This window comes from Mercenaria mercenaria, chromosome 6 (assembly GCF_021730395.1).
Source record: "Mercenaria mercenaria strain notata chromosome 6, MADL_Memer_1, whole genome shotgun sequence".
NCBI lineage: Eukaryota > Metazoa > Mollusca > Bivalvia > Venerida > Veneridae > Mercenaria > Mercenaria mercenaria.
In genome coordinates, this window is record NC_069366.1 from 17216176 (window position 1) to 17243414 (window position 27239).

Consider the following 27239-nt stretch of genomic DNA (forward strand, 5'->3'; position numbering starts at 1 on the left):
GCTTAAAACAATACCAGATATATACAAAAATAGAAATAATACAACGATTTAATTGCTGGTCTCTGTTACCACACAGTCTTGCGTAAAATATGTGTCACCCTTTCTTGTAATGACTTACACTATTATATGCTATACAATTTACAGAAAAACACAAACTTTGCGGTACATACATACATACATATAATAATGCTGATTATGTTGCACAAAACTCAATGAGCATGTTAGACTACAAGCGTTTGTAGATCACCATCAAAGGCGTCTTTAAAAAATAATTATGTTTCTCGAATTGCTGTTCGGTAAGTATACAAGTGTTAGGTATATATACACATTTTTTGAACGTCGAAACGATGCAGATCTGTAGTTACACACAACTGATATCTCTGTAGGCACCAGACACAGCACCAATCATAAAGCGAAGAAGCTAGAAGTTGCTGTTAACATATGTATATATCAAGCAAGATTTAGTGACCAATAAACCTTCAGGCTTTATTCGAAATAGGAATACAACCGCCAGTTACATATCAATAAGGAAGAAATTCAAATATAATTTTTAATTAACACACTTCAGCCCAAGATGAATTAGTTTGTATACAGATTTGACAAGCTGTATCAGTCTGTGTGGGAAAACTGGCGGTCTTTGAATCATTGGACTACTTTGTTCATATTTGTAGTTCGTTTAAAAGTTTCAACTTTCCCAGGGGACAATAGTGAGGTTGTTTTGTACCCGCCAAATCGATATTACCCTTCTCTAGCGTTTGGCTGCAAACCTTATAAAAGATGGTATCACTCTTGATTTTGTTTCTTGTTGGAGCGGACGCAGTGATCCAATTGTGACCCTGTCTGATTAAGAAACTAGGGGTCTCGAGTTCAACCCCTACAACTCCAACTCCTCCGACTAAAATTTACTAACACGTGGATAAGAGTCCCGTGTAAGGGTGCTTGACACCTGTCACGCTAATGAACCAGGTAAGCCTTTGGAATTAGAGCGTCTTCTGTATCTTGAACTATAGTTCCACTACCATTACTGACAATCTTTTGAGGAGCCGCCCTTATGGATTACATGTCAACTATAAATAAGCTTTCATGCAAACAAACGATTTTGTTTCATTCTGTGATTTGTGCGTTGTTATGTGACAGAGTCTGTATGTTAGATTGTGTTTTTCGTAGTCCTTTTTTCTTACTTTTATAGTCTCGTAAAGAGGTATGTAATAATGCACCGGCTAGATAAGATGAACAATAACGATCAGGTTAAGTGGCCACAAAGACGCTGAAATTACAAGCCAGTAATTTTGAAATGGCAATATACATTAAAATTAAATAACTATACATATATCTTACAAATATACATAAATAATTGATAAACATCCTTCCAATATAAAGATAAGTATGTAAACACCACTGAATTCCAAAATAATTCAAACCATTCGTATAAAACAAAGGGAAATGTTCACACTGTCATTTATGGAAGTGTAGGGTCATCGCCCGTGTTATTCTTGTTGCACGAGGTAAGGACCATTGTAAGTTCTTCCTTGTTAATCTTCCCGTCATGGTTGAGGTCACATTTGTCCAAGAGGATTTTCTGACAGACTAACAGATCATCGGCATCGTAATCCTGAAATCATTTATATATGAGCCGCGCCATGAGAAAACCAACACAGTCTGGTCAGGCTCCATGCTGTTCGCTTTTAAAGCCTATTGGAATTGAAGAAACCGTTAGCGAACAGCATGGATCCTGACCAGACTGCGCGGATGCGCAGGCTGGTCTGGATCCATGCTGGTCGCACACCCACTATGTTGGTTTTCTCATGGCACGGCTCATATAATGTAAGGAAAAGTGGTCAAAATAAACTAGAAAATGGCAAAGCTTAAAGATAATAGTGATGTGACCTGCCAACGAGTGGCGAACACACATTCTTCGACCTAAAACGAGTTCACATTCTTCGAATTGATACATGTATTCAATCAAATGGCATTACCCGTCGATACACTATTATTATATAAAAGAACTAAACTCTTGGCACAGAGAACGGTACTTAACTATGACACATTTAACAGGAAAATACATGACACAACAATTGCGGTACAGTTTTCGTACAGTCGGTTAATGTCTGACTCTCGTATGCGGTGCGGGACGCCATTAGATCTTGCAATCACGTATTAGCTACTTGATTAAAATGAGACACGCAGTGGCTCTAAACTTTAAATATATGTAACATTGGTGCAGTGAAATACAGGGACTCTTTTCCGATTGGACGGTAGTGTGACGACATTCACAAACAAAACATAATTCTTTCAAAACCGGCAAAAAAATCGAAAGGAACATTTAATTATATTTGAAGTCTGTTTCTTCAACAGTGAAGACCAGAAATGGATCGACACGAATAAGTGTCTCTAGATTTGATATATTTATACTTTTACTGGGAAAAAAACAATGATAAATATCTAACAGGGCAGGGAAAACGTTAACCCAGCACGCGGACGCGCACATGACCAACATACACCCACATACATAACACACTAGGACAAAACGAACAAATAAAAGAAAACAGTGGGGCTCTGCCTTGGATCGGTCAGTGGCAAAACCATCACTCGGAAGCTAATGGTTTATGGTGCACCTAACCTCACTCTTACCCCCACCATGTTCCAAAGTCATAGGCCAGCGTAAATAAAGGTTATCCCCGCCAGGTGTCTTTAAATTACTATTATATTTTAAAACCAAATCTGAATTACGATAGTAAAATTGAGCAAAGTATTTACGTAATTTGTAATAACGGTAGCCCTGTTGAAGAAGCTAACTTGTAATATAGGCGAATTACGGTTACTTTTGGCTGTTCTATCTTCAGGTTGTATAGATTGTCTGTTTGACATTTATAATGATTTTCTTTTACTCCTCCTATTGGTGTGGCGAACTGCTATAAAACAAATTATAGATCTGACAGAACCCACATGTTTTTATACAAGTTAATAACTCCTATTCGTTTTTCAGAATATCGTGCTTTAATTCTACGCGTTTATATAAAATGTGTCGCAAGAAAATAAATTTACGTCAAAAAGCGTCAAATTATTTAAGAAAAGAAGATATCGCTTGTATTTTATATCAAGCGTGTGGAATACTTTCACAAGGGTTAAAGTTGAATACAGTTTGTACCACAGAGTTCTACTAATACAAATATGAATTCAAATAAACAAACATGTTAAGACCATTTCACATAATATACACCGAACTGAAACCGAAAAAGTAGTAGAATTAACATCAATGGTTCATCTTGCATGAAACACGCTGAAACGGAACCGAGTGTAAATTGAAACCGAACTAAAAAATGCATGGAAAATCCTAGTTTGATAACCGAACTCGGTCCAAAAGGTGTAAAATGTCACATTTTCCCACAAATTGGTCGATGTACATATTTTCCCCTGGAGAATCAGATCAAAAGTCAGTGTAATTTGTATGATGTATTGTGTTTAGTACAATGGTACCAATGAACTTTGGTATCATTTACTTACATCTTCGACGACTTCCATTAAGTCTTTCAGAAACCCATGTAGTTCTTCGTTTTCAATGTAACCATTTCTATCCTGAAAGAAAATTCATCTAAATAAGCCATATGAACTAAGATCTGTAAAGATGATAATGCAGCAATATTGTTTCTAACCCTAATTCTTGATGCTCGATACTTGTATACAAAAGTTTTAAATTATCTAAAATATGAAGTTTAATATGGTTTGATTACTTGGACACCATGGTACACATGTATGCCTCTCTCTATTTGGGTCTGGAATTTATATATTTTGTATGGCTATAATTTATATTCATGCATTGTTTTTCACATTTCATTCTGTGATATAAACTCGTTATGGTTGCAAAGAAATTTAGTCCCATTCCAGGTTTTCTTGGCATAATGGGTCATCCCTTATAAATAGGGAATTTATCTATACATTTTATTGACTGATGCTATTTGTTCGTGGCAAACGTTTTGAAAAGCCAAAGTGTGACTATGTAATATACGTAAGAAAGCGACAACATACCACATCATATAAATTGAAGACCCTGTCTATGTCATCTGTTGACAATCTGCTGCAACCCTAAAACAAAACGATATATAAACATTCAGTAAAATACTGTAAATTATAATTAATGTTATGATATATTAATAACTTAAAATAGTTTATTAATTTTGATTACTTAAGGAATATATTACAAGTAAGTCGATGATTTCCAAGACAATCGATTAAGGTTGTTTTTATATTTAATCATATTTATCTAGTTTGTAACGTACGCTAACAACTTAAAGGGAATTCCTATAGTTTTTTATGTGCATCTTTCTGCGCAGCCGACACTTTCTATGGAAAACTGAACTGAAGTCAACATTTGTTGAAACATGTTACAGACAATCTTAAATATAAGGAATTTTGAATGAAATAACATTTTTGATAAGTTATATCAGTAATCAAATGTTGATACTGGTTTATGTTGTATTGACAAGTATCATGCCTGACAGGTATCTTGCTATTTTTGTGGTTGTGTTTTCACATCGCATTTTAGTACAAAGACAGTGTTGTTCATATAATGTAAGATAATTGACTTAGTACTGATAAGGCAATATCACCTTTCAGATTATTTAGTATTCAATTATAAAAAGAATTAAGAACTTTTAAAACTTTTTTTTTAACTTTTAGCAGACATACATGTTATCAATTTGGCCAGGTTCGCGCCATTTCCGTCCGAACAGGTGTTGTATTCTAGCGGTCTTAACAAAAAATTTAGCCTGGTGACCCATACATTTTGAGCCATTTTTATGCTCACAATACAATTATCTATACACAAGAAGAAAAAGAAAAAATTCTATGAAAGAGTTTTTTTCAAAATTAAAAAAAAAACATTCTTCACTATGGGTATTTTTCATTGAAAAAAGTTCACAAAAGTAAATATGAAACAATATTTTTTTTCATTTGTACCCATTATTGTAAGGATAGAGTATTACAAATATGACTATGGTATCAAATAAGTATATAATAAAATCTGTAAAAAGAAAAAACCGTATTGTGCTGCCTGAATGTATAGTTTGGTTGGTATTTATAAAAAAGCAGAAATTTATGAAAATGTTGAAAAATCGCTGGCAGTTTCAGCAACAGTGGGTGTGTTCAAAACAATTTTTCATAAAAACAAGCCTGGTGACCTATTGTTTTTATTTGTTCATTGTTTTCAGCACAAATTTTCCTATCATATATGTGAATTAAAAAAGATTCTATGAAAGGAAAAAAACTATAGGAATTCTCTTTAATAACTGCCTATTAATAGATAAAGGATTAAAATATAAAACATTATGTTTTAATTTAATAAGCAATTACCTTGCTAAAAGCCTGACAAAAATAGCAAAAGTGAGGGTTTTTATGCCTCTAAAACCATCAAACTGTGATTTATAAAATAACTTTAAATGGTTTAATATTTTGACATTTTGTTACCATAGGAATATATTACAAATTAGACAATGATTTTTAAGAGAAACATATGTTTTATTTTGTTTTTATATTCTCATTATAATTATCTGGTTTATTACTGTGTAACACTAACAATTTTAAAACGATTGTAATTTGTGTCTACTAACAGATTTAGAATTAAAATATAAAACACTACAAACTGGGAGCTATTACTTTTCTACAGAAATAGCAAAAATGAGGTTTTTGTATAGCAACTGATGCAGGTCTCCAAAATCATAAACCTGTCGATATGCCATTATAGCATACATACGTTTCTTACTCCACACTTTGGTTTTTGTAATTTATGTCATTTTCATTGATGTATTATAATTTGAAAATAGAACATGATATTTCATGTGGAAATTCATTGTTAAAGAAATATATCAAAGAAAGCGATCGGAATTAAATCCATTGATCTAGTTATAATAAATATAATACTTAAATAATAGACACGTGATGAGTGCATTAAGTTGCTGTGTGGCACTAAAAGACCACTGCAAAATTAAACATATTTGCAACAAACAAGTGAACACCAATCTCAGCGTTCAAAATATATGCAAAGTGTTCCTGGGTAAGCGTTTTTCTACACGAATTTTACTGTTGTTTTGTGAAATCACGATCATCTGACAAAAATGAGATAGAAACAAAGTGTGAAGTAAGACAACTTAGGTATAAATAAATGTATTTCCCTGTCCCATGCAAGCTAATCAAATCTCTATCTCGGCAAACATAAATCTAGCTAGGTCCTAGAAATTTCTTCTATTAGAAATGACTGGAACCGCCTTTAAAAGGTCGGTTGTTGATAATCCCACACCAATATACGCTAATTATTGTATATGTCAGACCAAAACCATAACCAAAAATGTCAACAGTGTGCCTATACGCAGGACAAGGCGAGAGCCAAAAGTCTCAATTATTATAAAGATCACATAATATAGATGGCTGTTTACTTTAAAGTGCAATGTGTTTCGTGACGAGTCATGCACCCAATCCTATTTCAAATTTATGTTTTTCTTCTAATGGTTTGTTTGTAAAGAACTTATCTTAAACCGGCTATGAAAATGCCTACCGTCTTGCATATCAGGAACCAATCCACCGAAGCACTTAATCTTTACAAACACGAAGCAAGCAATAAATGATACCAGAAACCCGAGTTGATTTAAGATACCCAGTTTTGAAAAGGCTATTAGAGTTGATTCTACAGTGATAAAATATTTTATAATGTTTTATTGATTATAACGTTTTGTTGAAACTTACCTCATACCAACCACCTTTTTTTCTCTGAATATTTAATAAAATATTATGTACCAGCATAAAGCTTTCATATACATGAATAAATGATTACTCTATTTCATGTGTTTTATTGGCTCACGTTGATATACTATATTCAGTGAATTGACGAACATAAACAACAAATCGTTTCTCATTTTCTGTTAATAATTTTAATAAACTACAACGAAAACTTAAATACTGTTATAACAGCATAGAGCTATTTTACTTTTCCAAAGATCTAAATGAAAACTTGATGACATGAAATAAAATAAAATGTGTTTGTATTATCTTTTTCTCATGAACAATATATTTCACGTTTTGCATACGATGCAAATGTCAAAGCGTTTCCACTCTAACACTGAAACAAACACGGATAAGATATGTAGGACACCGGAAGAGCATTCCGAGGCTGCAAGTTCGAATCTCGGTGTAACTGCACTGTAACTGTTTTTCTCGTTCTGTGACAATCATACATATTTATGAATGTCATTTGTTGCACTAAATTGAGAAGTAAATGATGATTCAGCGTTATTGATACTAGACACAGTTTCTCACATATATAAAATTTCAGTACTACAGTTTGAAATACAGAATAGATAAAGCAAACCTGTTTTATAGTGTTAATTTCAAATCTTTCACCAACAATATAATATTTATTTTATTATTGGTTGTTTTTAAAGTTATAAATCTTAATATGACCTGCTATACAAAAAAAAAAACAAAGAAAACATTGAGGTTAAAATGAAAACGGTTTAAGCTTACAAACTTCAGTAAAAGCGTTAAACATCAAGGAATGAATAAGTCAGTTTCATTAATTTTCGTGACACTTTATCTTAATGTAAATACACAATATTGATACCTGATTACATTCTGTACCATGGCAAAATATGGCATTACTAATTCTATTTAGATTTAAATCCAAATGTATTTTTGAACAATTATTTATGATGTGCCGTTGACCTTAAAGTCTGACTATATCCAAAGTCTCACCCCACCGTTCCTTAAATTGCAGGAGAAAAATGTGGAAGAGCCGCGCTTTGTGCATAAGTGACGGCGTTATATATGTTCAGTTTATACTTCACTGGCGGGTGCTGTCCGTCGGAAGTCGTGGAAATATACCTGTTTATATCTGTGCTTGGTAAGATTTATTTTAGTGTCATGAAAATTACTTTGAAGGAAGATTCTTGCCTGGGATGAAACTGAATAACATTTGATTAAACAGTGAATAAATTTCCAACAGACTAAGATACAATGAAAAAACGTCTTTCACTTGATTTAGTACTTGAACCGCGCATCAGAAACACTTACAAATCACAAGGTTATATATTAGACTGTTTCCATCACGTTAAAAGAACTTGAATATTTCTAGCTGACAGCGTTTGCTGTTCAGAAGCCGTGTCACAAAAGAGGAAAGTAAAAGGTTGTCTACTATACCGTATACGACGAGAAGAAGCTAGAGGGATAATGAATCAACCTTGAAAATCGGCCGACAAAGGAAGTTTTTTTCACCGGAAGCAATCTACAAACGGAAGAGAAATATATTACTGCATCACATGTCAATATTGCAATTTTTAATTTGTCGTCGATTCATAAATCATGTCAGCTTTTCAGAATTTTTCATACTCAACCGTGACAGAACTTCAAATAGTCCAAAGCAATTTAATTTGACTAAATACGTTTAGATTGAAATAATCCTAGGACATATATAATTTTTGATATATTACTTTTAAATACTTTTAAATAATAACTTATTTAAAATGTACTGAAGTAATCCTTGCTTTAGTTGTTAAACAACATAAGGAAGGCTACAAATTCAACGAGTCCTACAAACTTTTACATCGGGATAGCTATATACAGGTAAACAGGAAATATCTGTCTTACTTACCTAGGTGTGTGTATCATTTACATGGCAAATTTGCGGTGTAGCCGTGATAACATTTGGGTCAAACTAACTAAATACCAATTTCGCATTTTTTCACAAGTAATGATATGACGGACTAGAAATAATTCAGACTAGAGTCAATGTCATTATTTTAACCTTTTGGTGGACACATAGGCTACAATGAATCTTGTCTTAGTGTAAGTGAATATAAAACGATATAACAGAAGACACTTCTTTTTGCACATATGAGCCGCGCCATGAGAAAACCAACATAGTGCGTTTGCGACCAGCATGGATCCAGACCAGCATCCATGCTGTTCGCTAACGGTTTCTCTAATTACAATAGGCTTTGAAAGCGAACAGCATGGATCCTGACCAGACTGCACGGAAATATATTTTGAAGCCAGGTATTTACTAATATGACCTACGTTCTGACTCAAATTGAATTTCTCAGAAAAAAAGGAACTAATTGTTTGAGGAGCGAGAATAATTTTCTTATTGCATAAAACAAATAATTGTAAACTACATGTCAATATCTTCATTTACTTTGCCATTTCACTGAGCTGAAGTTTCCCGTCTCGATTTCAGTCAAACAACTGCAGCTGTAAAAGAAAATTGGCAGCAACATATCAATAAACGAACACCCGCAAACTGAGCCTATTAACTTCTATTCATTAAAACGTCTCCAATCTTCAGTATAAAAATAATATCAACCTACTGAACAAGGTATGAACTTCTTTTGTCCTCTACATTCGGAGTAGGAGTCACGTGTTTTTCAAATATGTAAAAATTTAACCAGTTTATTAGTTTATACATTTATCAAAAGAAATACGTTACCTAAGAATTCAAAAAGTAATAAATATTACGTTATTAGTATTTAGTTGCCCTATAAACACAGCACGGTACGATTGTTATGTATAAATAGAGAACGATAACGAAAACATCACCGGAAAAGTCGATTATGTCTTTATTGGTAATTCAGGGTTTACTTCGTGGTAAATCAGGGTTTTCTTTATAGTCAATACGATTCAAAAGTAGTACAACTATTTTGTCATGGATAATGGTTTCACTACCCGTTTCCGTTTTCTCAATAGTAACATTTAATATGTTACTGTTACAAGTACCGTGCGAGAGTAGTAGATCTTCAAAGAGGTATCAACATGTTACAGTTCGATTACACGTTTTCAAAGCAAAATTTCTCTACTTACAAAATGACCTTTCTAATTTTTGATTATGTTTTGTTTTAGCTTGAGCTCACGTTTTTCTTATACCAGAAACACTAAAATATGGAAGCTGGAATTAATGTTACAAAACGCAATCTTTAGTGTTTACAAACATGATGTTTACAAAAACGAACTGTACTCCTATATTCTGTTATATACAGAACTTATCTGAATCTTGGTTATCCTGGCAGAGCTTTCAAATCCCTACGTAATATATCTAAGGCCTTTACAAAATGGTATCAATTTCACATCTTTTCAAGTTTCCTCGAGTACAAGTTGGCATTGTTCAGCAAATGAGCCCCAGGAAAATAATAAATCAGTATTGTTTCTTTTTTTTGCACGTTACAATGGTTGCCGACCTTATGTTTGCCCATTACATTTTTTCTAAGTTTCAGTGATAAGAGATTTTGACATTCCATGTTCCATTCACTTTCAACTTTAATGAAACAAATGACAATATTGCGACTATATGTTTAACAATTATTATAGACAGTTCGTTTCAGTTTCTGGGCTATATGGAATTATTCCTAGAAAAAAGTCAGTATTCGTGGTACAACTAGAGTATAATTTCGTGAAATATGAAGTCTGACATGTAAATAACAGTTTATTTTTATTAAATCGATGCTGTTAACTGATCTTCTAGGTGGTGTTTTATAATCAGTATTTCAGGACAAGAAAGAAATTGTTGCAAATTTGGTCTAGTAATGATTGTTGCTTAATGTTAATAAAGAAATATCTTGTCCTTGTAATATTCATAGCTGTTACTAGTAATTTCAAAGTGCAATATAACGTTTCTTGGTTGCGTACTATACTTCCAAAGCATCTTTCCAGAGATTTTATTATTCACTGAAATTCTAAAGCAGACAGGCGGGGTGTGTGTGTGTGTGTGCGGGGAGGGGGGGGGGTGCGACTTTAAACCTATCGTGATAAAAGTACGGTTTGTAGGCCGGAAAGATACAGTCACTGTTATCTGTTTTGGTTAGTTTACCGTACCATTAAAATTAGAAAGTACGGTATATCACTGAATTCACAAGTATTTTAAGACATTAATTGATTTTTACCGGGTTTGTTTTATTGTTGAACTGAAATTTATAGCCAGTAAAAACTTCTATATAGCAGTATTTTTTCTGCGTCTTTCTCCATTTGTGTTAAAGATCCTTTAACTATTTTTGAAAATAAAATGCACAGCGGTGTTTTGCAATTTATACCGGACAGAAACTACACCAGTGCACTTAAAATTAAAAATAAAAACAAACCAAATGTATATTGCCAGATAAATGCAGTAATCTACAGTAGTTAGAAACATTATAGTCCATCTCATACCCCTAAAGTATCAAAATAATTGACAGTCATAATTCATACACTGACCAAAACTAAATTACTTGTAATGTGATTAAACCAATAAATTCACTTGCCATACATAGAACTAGACACCATTGTATTTCCCCAAGTACTGGGAGGCGGAATTATTTAAATGTGTAGTATTAATACACTTGGGGGCCATTATACACTTACAAAGTCCAACAATTATATTATTCTCTTTATCCCCTACTATTTCTGTAACATTAAGTAATACACGTACACTGCATATGCTTTTCATCTGAGGAATAAATTGTGGCCTAGAGAGAAAATTCTTTAATAGACTGTATAAAGTGTGTTGAGACCCAAACATTAGTTAATAGCCTTAAAGCAAACGAATTTAATTGTTTGAATATTTTGTACAAAAACTTACTGCCTAGAAATATGTATAATAGTTAAATGACAGTAAGTTTCCATTGATTTCACTGGTATAGATATGTTAACAATAAGGTAACATCCTTCCATTTTAGTAGTATTAGAAATACCGATTTTGAAACAGTATGACCTCTCCTGACCCCTTGACCCTATTCTAAAAAATCCAATACCAACCAATTAAAAATCCACAGGTTTTAACTTTACTTTCATTTTCTCATATTTTCAGAAAACCTGGTTATAAATAGCTGACATATTTTCTGAAAATGTTATATTGGAATTTACGTTGTATTTTCTGAAAATGGCTATGTGGGAAACCACAAATTCAACCAATCAAAAGCCTGCCATTTTTCTGCCAAGTTGGCAGCAAACTGTCATTTGCTTTTACTTTGGCCGAATCTTTGGCCGAATCTTTGGCAAACTTTTGGCAGATTATATTTATTAATAAAATGTAAGATATTTGATCTTATTTTGAATTAATAACTACATTATTAGTCTTTAAATAATTTTAAATACATTTGATATAGATGAGTTTACAAAATAAAATATATTGTTTGAAAGAAAGAAGATTTACTGATAATATAAATCCTCATTATGTTATAACAAAAAATGGGAGAAAAATGATAAAAGCTACCTGTTCATCTTGTGGAAAGATGAAATCAAAGTTTGTTAAAAGTACAGGGGGTAATTTAGATATTCACAAAGCAATGTTACCTTTGTTACCTAAGAAAGGTTTAACACTTCCAGGATATAATTATTGTGGGCCAGGAAATCCCCTAGATAATGGACCCCCTGTCAATGAACTGGATGCAGTATGTATGAATCATGATTTTTGCTATGACTCAAGACTAAGTAAAAGTGAATGTGACAAAAAAAATGCTTTCCAATTTAAATAAAACTAAATCAAAAACATTTGGAGAAAAGATTGCAAAACATTTAGTTGTGAAACCTATAATTAAAACAAAATACAAACTTGGTCTGGGACAAAAGTCAAAAAACGGGAAAAGGGGGTAGAGCAAACTTTTACTACCCCCAAAATAAATTGGAGCGATGAATTAGCAGAAGAATTACACAAACCAATTAAAAGAAAATTTAGGAAACGAAGAGTGATAGTTAATGATATTGATGATACTTGGTCAGCTGATTTAGTTGACATGCAAGCTTTTTCAAAATATAATAAAGGAGTAAAGTACTTGTTAACCGTTATTGATATATTTAGTAAATATGCTTGGGTTATTCCATTAAAGAATAAAACTGGAGAATCTGTTACTGAAGCATTTGAAAAAATAATTTTAGAAGGACGATTACCAGTAAATTTATGGGTAGATGAAGGAAAAGAATTTTATAATAAAAAGTTTGAATCATTTTTGAATAAAAATAAAATTAATATGTACCATACATTTAATGAAGGAAAGGCTGTAGTAATAGAAAGATTTAATAGAAGTTTAAAAAGAATAATGTGGAAATATTTTACAGCAAATAATACTTATACTTATTTAGATAATTTGCAGGATATGGTTGATAAATATAACAAAACAAAACATTCTAGTATAAAAATGACACCAACCGAAGCTAGTAAAAACTTAAATAAAGGTACTGTTTACTTTAATTTATATGGTGATTTAAAAATACCAAAGAGTAAAACAAAATTTAAAATTGGTGATCGAGTTCGCTTAAGCAAACTTAAAAGACATTTTGAAAAAGGATATACACCAAACTGGACAGAGGAAATATTTATAATTTATAAAATTAATAATACAAATCCCAGAACATACTCTATTAAAGATTTAAATGATGAAATAATTCAAGGTTCATTTTATGAACAAGAACTTTTACCTACTACACAAGAAGTTTTTAGAATAGAAAAAGTTATTAGACGAGACTATAAGAAAAAACAAGCTTTAGTAAAATGGAAAGGTTACAATGAAAAATTTAATAGTTGGGTTCCGTTTAGCGATCTTGAACAAATTTAATTTAGAAATAAAAAGTTTAATTATATAAATGAGTAATAAAAATCTTATTTCTAATAATAATGGAATAGAAACAATAGATCAATTAATTATTCACTTAACTAAACTAGCTGCTGCTTACAGAAAAAGTTATAAATTTTGTGGGAGAGTAAGTACTGGGTTATATATTACAGCAGGTGTTTTTGGTTGCTCAGCTGCATTAGCACTTGTTCCAGCCATTCCTATATTTATAACGGATATAAAAGCAAAAAAGAAGAAGAGCTGTATTAAATTTTACGTGTGTTTTTTAAAGATTTTTTTCTATAAGTATATTATATATAGATGGTTAATAGAAAGGTAGATAGAATGATTATGCCAAAATTATCTAGCACTTTAGGAGAAATAATGAATCCAGATGAAAATTCATATAAGAAAGTTCTTAAAAGAAGAAATGTTATTAAATCAAAACTTGATCAAATAGTTAGCGATGAATATAAAAATCATGTCATTGATAAATTACAAAATGTTATAGATCCTTATCTTCGTAAAAGAACTTTATTTGAATGGGACTGTGGTTGTCTATTAACTGAAGAAGAAAATGATGAAAGATTATGTGATTGTCCCAGACCAAATAATTATCGAAACAATCCTAAAAAAGTTATTGTAACCGACTGTGATACTAATGAAGAAAAAATATATAGAAGCACTTACAAAGCATCTAAAGAATTTGGTATTAATGCTGGGTTAATAAAAATGTGTTGTGAAGGGACAAACCGAGTAAAATGCGGAATATCAAAAGTTAATGGAAAAAGATATAAGTTTAAATATTTTAATTCTTCTTAAAGATAATTTAAAACTTTATTTATTTTATTATTTTTTAATTATTTTTTTAATTATTTTTTGCTTGAAGATTTTTTTTCTAAATATAATATATAGATGGAAATCGAGAGATCTACAAAACAATATTATAAGAAATTTGAAATTAAAATTACATATAGACAAGATCCAAAGAATCAATTATATTTAACTATAAACGACTCTTATGAAATACTTCAATCTGAACTTAAAACTTTAAAAGGTATAAAAATAAACGTTGTTTTAAAAATAACTTTTGCAAAAATGGATAAAACTGATACAATATATAAATCAGCTTATTTTCAATCAAAGGCTTTAGAAATAATTAATACAAATGAAATAAAAAAACTTTACATCAAGCTTTTGATGAAATAATAAATAGAATTGGTAATTGGATTTCAGAAGGAAGCGGCTGGAGAATAGAGTCAGTTGATGCTCATTATATAAATAGATATAAGTATAATCCATTGGCTGCTTCAAGTTATTTAGAATTACCAAAACCATTACAACATCCAATGAAAGGATTAATAAATATAAAGAATGATGATAACGAATGTTTTAGATGGTGTCATTTAGCTTACAAATTTCCTGTTAAAGAAAACCCTCATAGAGTTTCAAAATATAAAAAACATATAAACGATCTTGATTATACTGGAATTAAATTTCCTGTTACATTAAATCAAATACCTAAAATAGAAGTTTTAAATGAAATATCATTTAATATATTTGGTTATGAAGAAAATAGTATTTATCCATTGTACATATCAAAATATCAATACGAAGAACACTGTGACATGTTGCTAATTACTAATGATAAAATAAATGATAAAATAAATGATAAAATAACTGATGATGACTGTAAGCCCTCAAGAACTGTAGTCCAACATTATGTTTGGATAAAAGACTTTAATAGATTAATGACTAACAAAACCAAAGACCAACATAGAAAATATTTTTGTAAAAGTTGCTTACAACATTTTACTCAAGAAAGAATATTAAATGAACACATACCAAACTGTTTAGCTATTAATGGTATCCAAGGTGTAAAAATGCCAAAAGAGGGAAGTAAAGTACAATTTAAAAATTATCATAAAGGTTTAGCAGTACCTTTTGTAATTTATGCTGATTTTGAATCAATAACTAAAAAAGTTTTAACTGCTTTACCATCAACTGAATCTTCATTTACTGAAGCATATCAAAATCATATAGATTGTGGTTACGGCTATAAAGTTGTTTGTTGTTATGACGATAAATATACTAAACCAACCCAGATTTATAGAGGTCCTAATGCAGTTTATAAGTTTATTGAAAAAATGCTTGAGGAAGAGGAATATTGTAAAGAAATATTTAAAGAACATTTTAACAAAGATTTGAGAATGTCTAAAAATGATTCAACCGAATTTAAAAAACAAAAGTTTTGTCATATTTGTGAAAAAGAATATAAGGAAAATGAAAATCCTGTTCGAGATCATTGTCATATAACAGGAAAATTCAGAGGAAGTGCTCACTCAGAATGTAATATTAATTTTAAACTAACACATAAAATTCCTGTTATTTTTCATAATTTAAGAGGTTATGACGGTCATTTTATTATGCAACAAATAGGAAAATTTAAAAAAGAAATTAATGTTATTCCTAACAATATGGAAAGATATATGGCATTTATGATTTCTGACTTGGTCTTTATTGATTCATTTCAATTTATGTCTCAATCATTGGATAACCTAGTAAAAAATATTCCAGAATTTAAATACTTATCTCAAGAATTTGATTGTGAAAACATTAATTTATTAAAGACAAAAGGTGTTTATCCATATGATTACATGGATTCATTTAAAAAATTTAAAGAAACAGAATTACCTTCTAAAGAAGAGTTTTATTCAATTTTAAATGAAACTAATATTTCTGATAATGAATACGAACATGCTAAAAATATTTGGAATAAATTTAAAATTAAAACAATGGGAGAATATCATGATCTATATTTAAAAACTGACGTATTACTTTTAGCTGATGTATTTGAAAATTTTAGAAAACTATGTTTGGAGTACTACAAATTAGATCCTTGTCATTATTTCAGTAGCCCTGGTTTAGCTTGGGATGCAATGTTAAAAATGACTGGAATTAAGTTAGATTTAATAACTGATATTGATATGTATCTTTTTATTGAAAAGGGACTGAGAGGAGGAATAAGTTATATTTCAAACAGATACAGTAAAGCAAACAATAAATATATGAAGGATTATAATTCAAAAGAAGAAAGCAAATACATTATGTACCTTGACGCCAATAACCTTTACGGTTGGGCTATGTGTCAACCTTTACCCTCTGGAAACTTCAAATTTATATCCGAAAAACAATTTAAGAAATTAATTGCAAAAGGTAAAACTAACTTTATAGTTGAATGTGATCTTGAATATCCAAAAGAATTACATAAAACCCACAATGATTATCCTTTAGCTCCTGAAAAAATTATTATACCAGATCAATGGCTTTCTGATTATAGTAAAAATATTAAAACAGAATTTGAAATAGGAAAAAGTAATGTAAAAAAGTTAGTTCCAACTTTAATGAAAAAACAAAATTATGTAGTTCATTATAAAAATCTTGAACTATATACACAATTAGGGTTAAAAGTAACAAAAATACATAAAATATTAACTTTTGACGAAAGTCCTTGGTTAAAAAAGTATATTGATTTTAATACTCAAAAAAGATCTAAAGCAAAAAATTCATTTGAAAAGGACTTTTTTTAAGTTAATGAACAATTCTGTATTCGGTAAGACGATGGAGAATTTACGTAAGAGGGTTAATATTAAATTAACACATGATGAAAATATTTTATTAAAATACATAGCCAAACCTTCATTTGTTAGTTCAACGATGTTTAACTCTAACCTTTTTGGTATTCATAGAATAAAAGAAAGTTTGTTATTAAACAGACCTTGTTATGTTGGAATGTGCATTCTAGATTTATCAAAATATTTAATGTATGATTTTCATTATAATTATATTATGGAAAAGTACAAGAGTAATTGTAAATTATTGTTTACTGACACTGATTCATTATGTTATGAAATTAAAACCAAAGATGCATATAAAGACTTTTATAAGGACAAAGATTTATTTGATAATAGTGATTACGATAACAACTCAAAATTTTATTTTGATAATAATAAAAAAGTAATTGGAAAATTTAAAGATGAAGCTGCCGGTGTAGTAATTGTTGAATTTGTTGGATTAAGAAGTAAAATGTATTCATATTTATTAGAAAACGAAGTTAATATTAAAAAATGTAAAGGAATTAAAAAACTTGTTGTTAAGAAAACAATAGTTCATAAAAATTATAAAGATACTTTGTTTAATTCAACCCAAAGTAATCACACCTTTAAAGTTATTCGTTCTGATAAACACAATCTTTCCAGTTATGTTATAAATAAAACATCTTTATCATGTTATGATGATAAAAGATATATTCTTGATAATGGTATTGATACATTAGCTTATTCTTAAATTAATTAAAGTTTTTATTAAAGTTTTTATTAAAGTTTTAAAACTTTAGTTTTAATTAAATTATAGAACCATAAATTGTTAACTGAATATTCATAACGTTTAAAGAATTAATATAAATAACATCATTTATTTTAAATTCATTTGCATAATTAATAGAAATAGATTCATTTTTTCTGTTATTTTTTACATTATAACTTTGAAGAATTACATTTTCTTTATTTTTTAATTGTAATTTAGCTTCTCCTTTATCTAATTTAATTGCATCAACAAGAATAATTAAAATGCAATTAAAATTAATTCTTACATTATTACCATTTTGAACTAAACCAGGACTAGCATTTACAGTTTTCCATTGAAATAATCCACTATCAGTATCTTGGGTATAACTTGTTAAAAACAATGGAGGTTTTCTTATTAATTGCCTTTCTATTTTATTTACTTTTTCATTGATATTATTGAATATTCCCATTATATTAATTATTCCAGTTAAATAAATGTCCTTTTTAGTTAAAATAATTTATAATAGTTTGTTCATTTACTCTTTGATTATTAATTTTTAGTATTTTATACAATAAATCATACAACGGTACTTTATCTTGTAACATTTTAATGAAAAATAAACAATAATAACCACAAAGCATACATGTTTTGTCTTGATATTGAACATTGTTGTATTTTACATTTGGTATATACTTAATTACTTCTTTCGGCGGAGGAAGTCCAAATGGATCGAAATACATGTTATTTACATAACAAACCCAATGTGTTCCAGGACCAATAGAGTCATCCAAATTTATAATTCCACACTCGTCCTTTTCTTTTAATTTTAATTTTGGTAGACCTGTGGTCTCCGAGAGTTTCACTCTTGGTAAATTATTTCTACTAAATACACCCCTAAAGTTTTTAATTTTTAATTGTTTTACCCATTGTTCAATTTCAAAGTTAGAAATAGGTTTGTTTATAAATTTTATTTTTTTTTTACTATAGGAATTCGTCTGTAAGGTCTCCGTTGTGAATCAATCTGTAGTCCTTTTCCACTTAACAAAGATGTAATCAAAGGTATTCCTAGACTAGCAGCCAACATACCTAAAAACCCACCGTCTTGTTTTTGTTTTTGTGTTAATTTAATCACTCCAGATCCTACTAATTGCTTTCTTTGATTAGGTGTAAGATATGGTGATATCATATTTCTCTTATCATTAGCTACTGAAATCATACCATTTCCAAGTATTTTACTAACACCAGTACTGGCCAGTCCAGAAAGGGCTCCAATGCCTAGAGGGGCTAATATTTTTGGAGCTATTTTTGCTGCCATCGGAAGAATTGTTTTTCCTAACATACCGGCTAAAGCTCCTAAATATCCACCATTTTGACCTTGACTGGACATTTGTTTCTTTGAAATTGTAATTTCTAATCCCTTCTTATTTGCAACAGCTTTTTTAATTTGATTAATTTGTGTTTTTGTTAAAAGTAAAGGGAAGTTTCCACGTAATTGTTCATGTTTTAATCTAAAAGTATGTGGAATTTTGTTGTTGTAGGCTTGTGCTAAATTTTTCTTTTGTCGATCTGTAAGGTTAATTTTATATTCAATATAATTTGATGACATTATATACTTTATATTTATTTTAATTTATATTTATTTTATTTAAACAATAACAAGTTCATTTCCAATAGTATTTATTTCAACTGTTTCTTCATACAGTACAATTGCATAAACACGAATATTAGCTGCCGGTGGAATATTTAATTTAGCTGTTAATGTAATATGCTTAGGATCTTCTGTAGTTACTTCCTTTTTATATTCCAAGTTAAAATGAATAAATCCAAAATAATCATAAAAATTTGATCTATTTAAAAGACTTCCAGTAGTCTTATTATTTTGTTTATATTAATAATTAATTACATCATCATATATTCTTGATATACTTGTGTATTCTGTTTCTGGATAAAAAACACCATTACCAACTTCAAGACGACAAGAGCTCAAAATACAATTTTCATTTGCTGCATTAATTTTAAATGTATCTAATAAATGTGGATTCTGTATTTGTGCATTACTTTTATCAGGTCGTTGTAAATAAACAAATACATGTTGTGGTTTTATTACACCAGCCGTTATTCTAAAGGTTATATTAGTTTGTTGTGTATCAGTTGATTGTGTCACCATTTCCCTAAGGTATGACCATCTTGCTTTTTTAAATCTTTCAGTAGTAATTAGATCAAACCCAAATTCATTAAAAACCAAACATGGAACCCATAGAATTAATTTTGTTACAATTACTCTACCAGCAGCAGTAGCATTAGCTCTAAAAATTAATTCATCATCATCTGTCAGCTGTAGTGTTATTTGAATTTGACTTGGAGGTATAATATTAGTTTCTAAACCCTGAAAAAATGAATAATTATTTAATGGAATTTTAGCATTTACCTCTTTACCACCTTGGATTAATAAATTCCTAGAAGCTAAACCACTATTATATCCAGCTTGGTCTTTTCTGCTTTCAGCACCAGCAGTAGTATCTAAATAAATAAACTCATTTGTTCCAGTTGATTTTGCATAATCTTCAGATAGTTCAACCAAACTCTTTACATTTATTACTTTGTATAAATTATTACAATCATAAACAATTTTTCCATTTTGTTTAACCACTAACTGATCAATTAATGAAGCTGCATTATTAATTAGAGCAATTTGATTATCATCTCCACCATCAACATAATTATTACCATTAGCAAGCTTATTTACTTTAAAACTTACTTCAAAATAACCATTAAACCAATCAAAATATGAACTTCTATCATTAATTGTAAAGTGATATCCGTTTTTTTGTTGTTTAACATTATTTCCCAAGACAGATATTAATGCTGTATCTAATTGAATAGGAGTTAGTTCGTATCTTTCGCAATATTCTTTTGTTCTAAACATGTATATATTATATATTATTTTATTTTTTTATTCTAGTTTTTATTTTATTTTTTATTTTATTTTTTATTAAAGTTAAAACTTTAGTTTTTATAAATTAATCTGTTAATACGCTTTTGTTGAGCTGAAGTTCCAGCACGAGCTAAAGTCCCAGATCCTGACAATATTCTATTTATTCTCATATGAATATCCTCCTTCTCCTTACTATTTTTACTGTTATTCTTTTCTTGTAATTCCTTAGCAATTAAATTACCAACTGCCGGAGCAGGTTTCTTTTTAAATTTTTCAACAATTTTAGCTGCAGCTAAATTTCCAACTTCTGTTCCAACCTTTTTTGTTCCACTTTCAAGTGCTGCTTTTCCTGCTGTTTCCAAAGCTTTTTTTCCAGCTGTGCTAATTGAGGATTGAATTAATTTCGTTAAAGTGTCAAAGATACCAGCGCCAGCAGAGTGGCTTAACCCACGACCTGTACCATGTATGATTTCTTTTCCCGTGTGAGCATCAACATAAATAAATATTCCTTTATTTTTGTCATAAACTTTTTTGTACATTATATAAAACTAAAATTTAATAAAAGTTTATAATTTCAAATTTCTTTTAAAATTAGTGTAAAACTTGTTTCAACCTCATTAAAATTAATTATTCTACCAAATACATCTGTAATATATATTCTAATTGAATTTATAATATATTTATTAATTTCAGAATATCCAACTCTTTGTGGTTCTTTTGTAAATGGATAAGCTCTTGTTAAATCTGCAGTACTTAAAGCATAAATAATATCACTGAAATTACCATCAACAAGTGAATTATCAATAAGAGCACAATGAGTGTAAATTGTATCCACAGAGTTAGTTATATTTGGTGTTTTAGTTCCCCATTCAGTTTTGTCTAATTTTTTTTTCTCAAATCCAAGCAATGTATGAAAATTTGATATTTCCAAATCCAACTTAAAATTATCTGTAATTGAAATCAAAATCTTAAAACTACTTAAATCAAATTCCAAACTTATTGGAGCAATTTCTGATTTATCAAATTCATAATCATCATTACTTATTAATGTTTCCCTAATATAATTATTAATATCTGTGTAACTGTAAGAACCATTTGTAAATATAATATCTTTCCAATCCTTACCATTATGATAACGAATTCTTTTATTGTCATATTCATCACTAATATTATGCCAAGAATAGGTCATAGTGTTAATACTATCCAAACCAACAACGTAAGTTTTATTTTTATCTAAAATTAAAGAACGACTAAATCTGATTGTAAAATCACTCGGAGTATTTTTATTATCTTTAACTGTTTCAGAACTTAATACTATTTTTTGTTCCATTTATATATTCAAGAAAAATATTTTTTATAAAACATTTCATGTTGTTCTGGTAATAGTGAATTCAATTTTAATAATTGATCTACTACCCTAATACCTTCATTTTTTAGTTCTTCATTATTATTTCCAGCATTAATTGAACCACAAATTAACTCCAAGTCATTAACCAATTCTTTTGGATTACATGGACAAACGTCATAACCTTGTCCTCTAATTACTTTTTTAAATTTCATAGATCTTTTATTGATAGGTAATCCTGATTTTTCTGTTAATTCTTTGAATATTTTTCTTGAATGAATTGAATGTTTTTTATTATTGTTATATCTTTTATTAATCAAATCAATTAAATCATCATCAACTTTAGTGTTAATGACTTCTTTTCCAGTTATTCTATCCTTAGCAATTAACTTATTTTGACCATAAAGTTTATTTAAGTTAATAATTAAATTACCATATTGTCCATTTGGTAAAACTTTATATGGGTTATGATATCTTATTCCTTTTCCCGTATATTTTTTTGTTTTTAGAATATCAATGATTACGTCTCTATATTTGTTATAATTTTTCGACTTAGCTTTAATTGCTTCCTTTTGCTTTAAATCAAGATCTGTGGGATTTTTCATTCTGGATATTGCACCAGATTCATTACCCAATTTTTTTATTTTCTTTGATACCTTTTTTATAATATCCTCTACTTCTTTCCTAGTCATTTTTTCATCTGGATCTTCAGATTCATTGTGAAAATATTCAAACACTTCTTGCGGCGTATAATATTGTTTTTCATCTAAAAGATCTAAATCAATATCTTTATTAAAATTAACTGTAAATTCTTTCGGTCTTGCTCCTAATTCTTCTGATTCTTCAAACTCATCATCTCCATCATCCAAACCCATATGATCTTTCGGTGGTATTAATCGCATTGGTTCTCGGAATAGCTCTTCCAAACCTATAGTATCTTCCGGCGGTAATGGTTGTAATGGTTGTTGTAGTCCCGGAGGTGGTTGTTCTTCCGTTATCTCTGCCAATTTTTGTTGTTGTTCTACTTCTTTTATTTTATCAACAAAACTTTTTGGAAGTAACGCTAATTGCTCCTTAATTCCAGGTAATGCTTTTAACTGACTTGATAATTGTTCTTTTTGGCTTTCTATTTTTTCAGTAATTGGTTTATAAATTTCAGTATACATATCCCGATTTGTAGCTTTTCTTATTTTTTCTCTCATTATTTCTTCTCTAAGATCTCTCATCTTTTGCCCAACTAATTTTTTTCTTATTATCATTTCATTAAGTTTTGATTGCATTTATATAATAATGTAAGATAATGTAAAATAATGTAAAATAATGTAAGATAATGTAAGATATTGTAAAATAATGTAATATTATATAAATGGAAATTCCAAATTATGATACAAAAAATGATAAATCCAATAACTTTAAACAATTTTATCATTTTATGCCAGATTCATGTTTTAGAATGTTAATATGCGGATCGTCAGGATCTGGAAAAACAAATACATTAATGCATATACTTCGAAAACCTCTTATATATTATGATAAATTATACTTATATGCTAAAAACCTAGAACAATCTAAATATCAAGATTTAATTAACAACTTAAACCAAATTGCAAAAAAAATTAAATTAGATCCAAATGAAATACTTGAATGTTCAGCTGATCCCGACCAAATTGAACCTTGTGAGAATCTTGAATCAGAAAAACAAAAAGTAGTAATATTTGATGATTTTGTATGTGAAGATAAAAAAGTTCAAAATGAAATAACAAAATACTTTATTCAAGGACGTCACAAAAACTGTTGTGTTATTTATTTAAGTCAGTCTTACTATAAAACACCAAAAGATATTCGAATTAACTGTTCACATTATATTTTATTTGAAAGTCCAGGTAAAATGGAAAATAATAGGATTTGTGATGAACAAAATATAGATCGTGATTTATTTGCTAATGCAACAAATCAAAAATATGATTTCTTATATATTGACAAACCAAGGAAGTTTTTAAGAAAAACTTTACTGGTAATATATAATAAATTATATAATGGGAGTTTTAATGATGTAAAACAAATAAGTGAACCTGACAGTATAAGTAAAGTTAAATTTGATATTGATTTAAGTGATTATGCTACTAAAAAGCAATTCAAAAAGCTTAAAAAGGAAACGGAATCGTATCTTCACAGAAATAAGGAACTTGATAACACAATGAATAGAGCATTAGATATGGGAGGTAATGAAATAATCAACCTAGGAAATCCAGATAAACCCAACGATGCAGTTTCAAGACGGTTTGTGTATAAAAAAATTCAAAGTGTAATAGATGACTATAAACTTGAAGATGTCAAAAGTATAAAACAAACACTAGAAGTAGAAGTAAAGAATATTGAAGAATTAACAAAAGATTTTAAAAAGAATTCATTATTAATTAATCAATTACAAGGTAAAATTGAAGAAGAAATGAAAGCTATGACTGATTCTATTAAAGAACTTGAAGAGAAATCTGATTTGACAGATGACAATATAAAAGAAGTATTTCGAGTTAATTTAAACATTTTATACACTCAAGTTCAAGAATTAAAAGATAGTATGATTAAACATGAAGAACTAAAAGACAAGATTATTGAAGCTGAGAAAAAGTTACAAAATATGTATCAGTTAGAAATCAAAACAGAAATAAATAAACTAAATACTGAAATGGCAAAAGGGAATCAAGATTTACTCGATACATTTTCAAATAAATTTGCAGAATATAAATCTGAATTGGAAAAGGCAGCTTCACAAAGAGGTGATGATCATAATACAGCATTAGATAACCTTAAAAAAGAAATTAATTCTAAAATAGATGACTTTAAAAAACAAATTCGAAATTGGATTAGTATTGTTGACAACCGTCACAATTTAAAATATGCAGAATTAAGTAATATTACAAAAAAATTACAAGAAGATATTAATGAATTTAATAATAAAATTAAAAAAATAACAAATGATTTGGACTTTGTAGTTGAAAAATCAGTTAAACAAGGAGAATCAATTACTGCTAATGCTAAAGCAATTAACACAATTAATGATCAAATTAAAAAAATAACAAATGATTTGGACTCTGTAGTTGAAATATCAGCTAAACAAGGAGAATCAATCACTGCTAATACCCAAGTAATTACTGCTAATACTAAAGCAATAACCGTTAATGTCGGAGAAATTACCACTAATACCGAAGAAATTAAAAAAGTAATAAATTTTTTTAATAAACAAGAAACACAATTAGCTAGAACAAAAGGCGTTGTTGATAATTTAGCTGCTTCTGAAGTTGCCACAACAAAACGAGTTGATGATTTAGCTGAAATAATTCTTAAACTTAAAAAGAAAGACAGGAAAATAGAAGAAAGGCTAGAGGAAGTGGGACATGAAGTGTTTCTCTTTGAATACTATAATAACACTCTTTATGATTATGTAAAAATGAAAAAGTATTTTGACCGTAACGGTGACTGGATATATTCAACATATGAAGATATGGCTGGTTTGAACTATTTAAATGCATTTCAAGTAAGACCTGGAATTTTATTAGATTATAAAGATTTTATAAAAACAAACCAAGAATATAAATTATTTAGACATGGTGTGACTTTGAAGGGTGTGTTTATAGTCGAAAAAACTGGAACTTATATAATAGATATTAATATTTTATTAACGGGGGCCAGGCCCATAGGTGAACCGGATAAACCGATTAAAAGCCCAATATCACATTTTATATTTAGGTTGTGGACTCTTGAATATAATCCAGCCTTTGGTCCATTTAATTCATTTAATATTGTAAATATAGTAGCCAAGGACTTTGACACTGATCAGTTAATATCTATGTATAAGAAAAAAATTAAAGTTCATTTAATACAAGAACAAGAGACAGTGTTTGATATTCATCCTTATAACGATTCGGCATCTACAGAAATAACATTTTCGCTTTTAAAAAATAGTTACATCAAATTCTACATATCGGATGAACCTGTATCCTCTGATAGAAGCAGACTTTTGGATTAAAAAGCTTAATTAAAAGCTTAATTAAAAGATTAGTTAAAAGTTTTAATTACTATGTGTACCCTGATAATATACTTACTAATTGAAAATAAGATCAAAGACCATAGACCCACCTTACATTTTATTAATAAATATAATATAATATAATCTGCCAAATTTCTGCCAAAGATTCGGCCAAAGATTCGGCCAAAGTAAAAGCAAATGACAGTTTGCTGCCAACTTGGCAGAAAAATGGCAGGCTTTTGATTGGTTGAATTTGTGGTTTCCCACATAGCCATTTTCAGAAAATACAACGTAAATTCCAATATAACATTTTCAGAAAATATGTCAGCTATTTATAACCAGGTTTTCTGAAAATATGAGAAAATGAAAGTAAAGTTAAAACCTGTGGATTTTTAATTGGTTGGTATTGGATTTTTTAGAATAGGGTCAAGGGGTCAGGAGAGGTCATACTGTTTCAAAATCGGTATTTCTAATACTACTCATTTTCGCACAAATAAGATAAGTTACTGACCATTACTAACAATCTTGATCGTGGTCTTAAACAGGACATATGCAAGAGAAAACAAACATGATAATGAAGGCAATTGAGTAAGACAACCTTTCGTTGGTGTACGACCCTCGAGCAATTTATATATTCGAGACAATTTTGCTTCTAATCATACCCAATTGCGCAGTTCTTTACGCCATGAAATCGAATTACAAAAATGGATGACTGGAAAATTCATTGACATGATAATGTCTGCAGGGAAAATTGCTTTTTTTCCTAAAGACAGAAAACAGTTGTTTATGGGGATTTTACAAGATTACAAGAAAATGGTTTAGATCAAAAACGTATTAAGATTCTCGTCCTGTATGTAATTGCTGTGAAGTCTTTGACAGAAGTGTCACCTTTTTCATAACATACTTTGTTCTGGTAGAAGCATCGCATCCTTTCTTATACTGGCCATAAGCGAAGCGCACAATCACAACGACGAAGCGCGAGATCATAATTCCAAAGCACAAGATCACGATCATGGCGAAGTACATCAT

The 27239-nt window shown here is 29.5% G+C and overlaps 1 protein-coding gene across 1 annotated transcript; it reads right to left on the bottom strand.

Moving 5' to 3' along the window:
• Positions 1–1149: 1149 nt before the first annotated feature.
• Positions 1150–27239, bottom strand: LOC128557988 (calbindin-32-like). The gene is made up of 6 exons (XM_053546691.1): positions 27099–27239; positions 8225–8269; positions 6736–6759; positions 4027–4083; positions 3505–3576; positions 1150–1612 (listed from the first exon to the last, which is right to left on the bottom strand). The coding sequence occupies exons 1-6, from the start codon at positions 27237–27239 to the stop codon at positions 1460–1462; spliced, it is 492 nt and encodes a 163-aa protein (XP_053402666.1). The 3' UTR covers positions 1150–1459.

What these genes read in the sequence shown, in the direction of transcription:
- LOC128557988 (XM_053546691.1), bottom strand. Translation starts at nt 27,239, where the DNA reads ATGATGTACTTCGCCATGATCGTGATCTTGTGCTTTGGAATTATGATC. An exon ending in TTTGTCGGCCGATTTTCAAG is followed by an intron (nt 6,760 to 8,224) that starts GTTGATTCATTA and finishes TTAAATATTCAG; the next exon opens with AGAAAAAAAGGTGGTTGGTA. An exon ending in AAAAAGGTGGTTGGTATGAG is followed by an intron (nt 4,084 to 6,735) that starts GTAAGTTTCAAC and finishes GTTTTGTTTTAG; the next exon opens with GGTTGCAGCAGATTGTCAAC.